Source organism: Copadichromis virginalis, linkage group LG7, assembly GCF_057382275.1.
Source record: "Copadichromis virginalis isolate Kocher_CV1m ecotype Utaka linkage group LG7, C_Virginalis_male_GT1.1, whole genome shotgun sequence".
Lineage (NCBI taxonomy): Eukaryota > Metazoa > Chordata > Actinopteri > Cichliformes > Cichlidae > Copadichromis > Copadichromis virginalis.
Window position 1 is genome coordinate 3,355,508 of NC_140624.1, and position 4,542 is coordinate 3,360,049.

The 4,542-nt window shown below is 46.7% G+C and overlaps 1 protein-coding gene across 1 annotated transcript; it reads left to right on the plus strand.

Moving 5' to 3' along the window:
* Positions 1 to 1,410: 1,410 nt before the first annotated feature.
* LOC146704203 (putative polypeptide N-acetylgalactosaminyltransferase 8) lies at positions 1,411 to 4,304 on the plus strand. The gene is made up of 8 exons (XM_085465105.1): positions 1,411 to 1,504; positions 1,586 to 1,742; positions 2,263 to 2,460; positions 2,588 to 2,702; positions 2,826 to 3,011; positions 3,206 to 3,343; positions 3,453 to 3,545; positions 4,104 to 4,304. The coding sequence occupies exons 1-8, from the start codon at positions 1,411 to 1,413 to the stop codon at positions 4,302 to 4,304; spliced, it is 1,182 nt and encodes a 393-aa protein (XP_085321231.1).
* The last annotated feature ends 238 nt before the right edge of the window (positions 4,305 to 4,542 follow it).

The following is a 4,542-nucleotide window of genomic DNA, read 5'->3' on the forward strand; positions in this document are numbered from 1 at the left end:
GTGCATACCTGTGTGGATCAGCATGCTTGCATTCCAAAGGTTTCTCCATGTAACGATCTGCTAGGGAGTGTGGGGGGGCCGCAGCCCCGTCCTCCAGGGTGTGAAGCAGGTATGGAGGAGATCAAAACTCCAGACATCCAGAGGCCCCCAGAACACAAGAGACCAAGGAAGACCAACAGAGGGGCAGCCGCGCCACTGTCCCAGAAAGAGCTGAGGAGAGTCCCAGATGAGGGCTCACTCAGCAACCGCGGAGCAGAAGCCAGGGGGAGTTGCAGTGACGCGCCCGTGAGCTCCGCCGGCCGCCAGCCGTGCCTGAGTGACCGAGCCCCAGGCCGAGAGGCCGGGGGCACCCCACCTCCAAAGGGGCCCGAGCGAGCCCCAGGCTCCAGGCCCCGATAAGCGGCCGCCAAGGAGTGAGCCGGTGTGTACCCGGACGCCCACCCCCAGACACAAAGAACCACCAACGCACCGATGTCTGAGGGAGTCCGCCACTGGCAGGGGAAGTGGTGGTGGGTGGAGATAGGCCTCCAAACCTTGGAGGGCCTGAGGTGTCCCCAGAGAGGTGGCGTCTGATACCCAACCTGACATATAGACACAGACATACAGGCACACACAGACACAAACATCCATTCCCACCCTCATGTTCTCATATGCACTTACTCCACACTCAACCAACGTGGAGACAGACATAAAGAGACGCTGTACACACGATCACACTCCCCAAGCGTACTCTACAAACCGGGTCTAGGTGCCCCCGCCCCTGGAGGGGGGAACTGCACCCAGACCCAGGTGGTGTTACCCTTTTCCCTGCGGTGGGGGGAGGCAGACCGCCCCGACTCCGCAGCAGCAGGGAGGCCCCACACTCCAGACCGCAGTCGGACGGCCAACTCCTCCTCCTAGCCCCCCCGCTCCAGCAGGCCTCAGAGAATGGGGGTGGGAGAAGACTCCAAACCTCCCTCCACCCGCTCATTGTAGTGTAGATGCATGTGTGTTCTAAGGTGCAATTAAAACCCAGGAGGGCATGGAGCTACCTGCCAAGGAGCAGCAGGTAAGCGCATAGTCCCTCCTGATAGCTCTCAATGTCTAAGTGTGTTTAAAATTGAGAGGTGGGCAACGACGCCAGGGGTGAGGTGTACACCCTGATGGTAATTTGGACTCCGTGATTGTGCCCATCCCCAAGATCCTATATGTATGTGTAATGAGAGTGTGAATAATGTGAATGTCTAAGTTGTGGGATAAAATTGAGGCAGAGGCAGCCAGAAGGGGACAGGGGGGGGGGGGGGGGGGTAGCCTCCTCTGCACCCTGGTGGTGTTAAACACACACGAACCGGCACAGCTTTCCTGCTGCCAGCCGCACACATCACCAACACAACAACTCAAACTGAGCAAAGACTTCTAAGTTGGCGAGGCATGATAGTAGATGCCATGCAGGTGCGTCCATCTCACCTGCAGCAGCATCGCAGACCACGCCCCGCCACAGTCGCCTGTCTGTTGCAGTGCCAAAGTATGACTCACTGACTGTAGTGTCAATGACCCACCCAAAAACCCTGGGAAAACAAAAAAACAAACAAAAAGTTCTACGAAGGATCTTTTTCTTTATACAATTCAGAAAATCTGAAGGGTGACCTTGATAGGTACATGAAGTCGCTTGAGCAGGAGAACCCCAGAGCATCCGGGTGCAGGGCTGCTACTGCTGACGTGGCGGCCATCCTGGACGCACACATTGAAGTCCATGAGATGTGGTAGGAACATGGCAAAAGTGCATGTTTTCATTCACTTGTTCATTCCACTGATTTGAGGCCATAGCTGGCTGGTGTCACGGTTTCAGAATAAACTTGCTGAGATTAACATGTTTACCTTCTTAAACACACACAAGCGTTACACACAGTTGCAACTTCCCAGTAACCCACTGAGCAGTGATCTCTGTACAACCACACTATGGTCTTCAAACCATTGAGCAGATTTACTGAGACACTAATTAACTTGTGTTATGGGGCTGGTGGTGATGACGCAGATGCTGCTTAGACAATCTTTTTGTTAAAGAATTATTTTTAAAAGAACAAACTGTCACAGCATCCCAACCCTGTGCATCAGTTAAAAGTTGACAGGTGGGTGTATCTTTTGAAAAATAAAAGAGATCACGTGAAGTGACCATTAAATGCGACAGCTGGGTGTGTGCTTCCACTGAAGTCTTTAAGGGTGTGACTTCCACTTATTATGTAACATTTTTTGAACCATCATTTTTTCCCCTCCTTCATACAGGGCTGAACCTCTGCTGACACAGATTAAAGCTGACCGAACTGTGGTGGTTTCCCCGGTGTTTGATAAAGTCAGCTTTGATGATCTCAAGGTTACTACATATCATCCCAGTGCACACGCCTTCGACTGGGCTCTGTGGTGCATGTATGAGAGTTTTACACCCGAGTATTACAAACTTAATGACGGTTCACTGCCTGGCAAGTAAGTTCAACTGAAATCAGTGTAACCAACATAACAGCCTTATTATCTCTCATTATATTTCAATTTATTTTTTATTATAACAGCAATATACAGTAGTTGTAAAATAATTTCTCTTCTTTGACTTTAGGAGTCCATCTGTCATGGGGATCCTGGTTGCTGATAGAAAGTTTCTGGGGGAAATTGGAGTCCTTGATGAAGGAATGAAAGTGTATGGTGGAGAAAATGTTGAGCTGGGAATTCGTGTGAGTAAAGATCACAGAGTCATAAAATTCTCTTTCATAATAATGATTTTAAAGAGGAGTTGTGGAGCAGTCATGAGTGATGAAATATGTATTTGTTTTAAGGTGCACTTTTTTTTCATGTAGGTATGGACATGTGGAGGCAGTGTTGAAGTTGTTCCATGTTCCAAGATCGCCCACATCGAGAGGGCCCACAAGCCCTACATGCCTGACCTGGGTCCTGCCATGAAGAGAAATGCCCTCAGAGTTGCAGAGATCTGGATGGATGAATACAAGCACAACGTTAACTTGGCTTGGAACATCCCATTTGAGGTGTTTTGTGGCACTGACACAAACAGCAAATTATGTTTTCTCTAAAGGATATTTCATTCTCCTGTTCACAGAGTCATGAGGCCTTTGAGAGCTCTTTGTGTTTTTAACATCGACATTTAACGAAAATCTTTCTTCAAATTCTTCCTCAGTCACAATCTATGAATCGATTCACATCTTTTTCTTTGTTCCTGCAGAATCATGGAATTGACATAGGCGACATTTCAGAGAGGAAGAAACTCAGAGAAAGGCTGAACTGTAAACCTTTCAAATGGTACCTGGATAATGTGTATCCTAAGCTGGATCCCTGGGACGACCTCCTCGCATACGGAGGAGTAAGTTGACTCTTCTCTGTTGCTTAGTAAGTTTGTTACAGTCGAGTCCTGCGGGATTTGTGGGAATCTGTGTTTTTCCATGATTTGCTTTTATCCATCATATTGACAGATGAAGAACCTTGATGCTGACATGTGCCTAGACCAAGGTCCAGTACCAGGTCACACACCTATTGCCTACAACTGCCACTATTATGTTTCTCAAGTAAGTGAAGTAGTGACATGTTTGTCCAGAATCATGAGTAACAGAGGTGCATTCATAAAGTTAAGATAAAAACAAACAAACAAAAAACACCAACAAAAGTCAACCATTTTAAACCTTTGTTCAACCTGAGACTGCTTCCAGTGCGGCTGGTATTTTTAAATCACGCACAGGATGTCCCACTCCAAGCACATGCATTTGTGTATGTGCAGTGGCATTAAGATAATTTCTTGTCCACAGAAACACAAAGTTGCTTAAACTGAAGTTCCTTCTTTGCTACACACTGGTTGAGCTCAAGAACCATCGCAAAGGCACAAATGTAAAACAAATGAATGGGACTTCCAGAGAGTGATGTTTAATTTTGCAGTCCTGCTGGAAGCAAGGAGGGCGGAGCCAAATTCAGATTACGTGTATTTATTATGTATATTAAAACACATACATACATAAGTTACACATGCTTATGATCATCCCTTGTGGTCTGAAACCCTGTTGTCTGTGTCATTTGTTTAACTTTTTTACATCTTGATATCATTTTGACCTTTGTCTCTTTTATCTTTTAAGTTGGCATATTATCGTGGAACGGGTGAGCTCTACATTGGTGGTATCAAGGCACATAAGTACAATGACAACCGCTGTTTAGCTGACATAGGCACAGAAGAAACTGAGCCTGGCCTGTACAACTGTAAGGAGGCTGTGCAGAAAGGAATGGGGATATACTGGGACTTCACTCAGGTACCACATAATGAAGTTTTGTTTTTTTAAGTGAGGTTTTTTTAAAGTCATGATATGTGGACCACAGTTATGGTTTACTGCTTCTCAGAAGAGGTTGAATGACCTGAGTGTGGCTACATGGCTACAGACAGACAGACAAAGAGATACCTGGAAATTATAAACCAGAAACTTCTATTACAGGAATGTACAGGTCAAAGATAGAAAAATCAAAACACAATCAAACCCTTTGAAAGTGTGGTTGAGCTCTGCTCATAGAGCAGTGGAAAGA

What these genes read in the sequence shown, in the direction of transcription:
- LOC146704203 (XM_085465105.1), top strand. Translation starts at nt 1,411, where the DNA reads ATGATAGTAGATGCCATGCAGGTGCGTCCATCTCACCTGCAGCAGCAT. An exon ending in ATGTTGAGCTGGGAATTCGT is followed by an intron (nt 2,703 to 2,825) that starts GTGAGTAAAGAT and finishes TTTTTCATGTAG; the next exon opens with GTATGGACATGTGGAGGCAG. An exon ending in CTTGGAACATCCCATTTGAG is followed by an intron (nt 3,012 to 3,205) that starts GTGTTTTGTGGC and finishes TTGTTCCTGCAG; the next exon opens with AATCATGGAATTGACATAGG.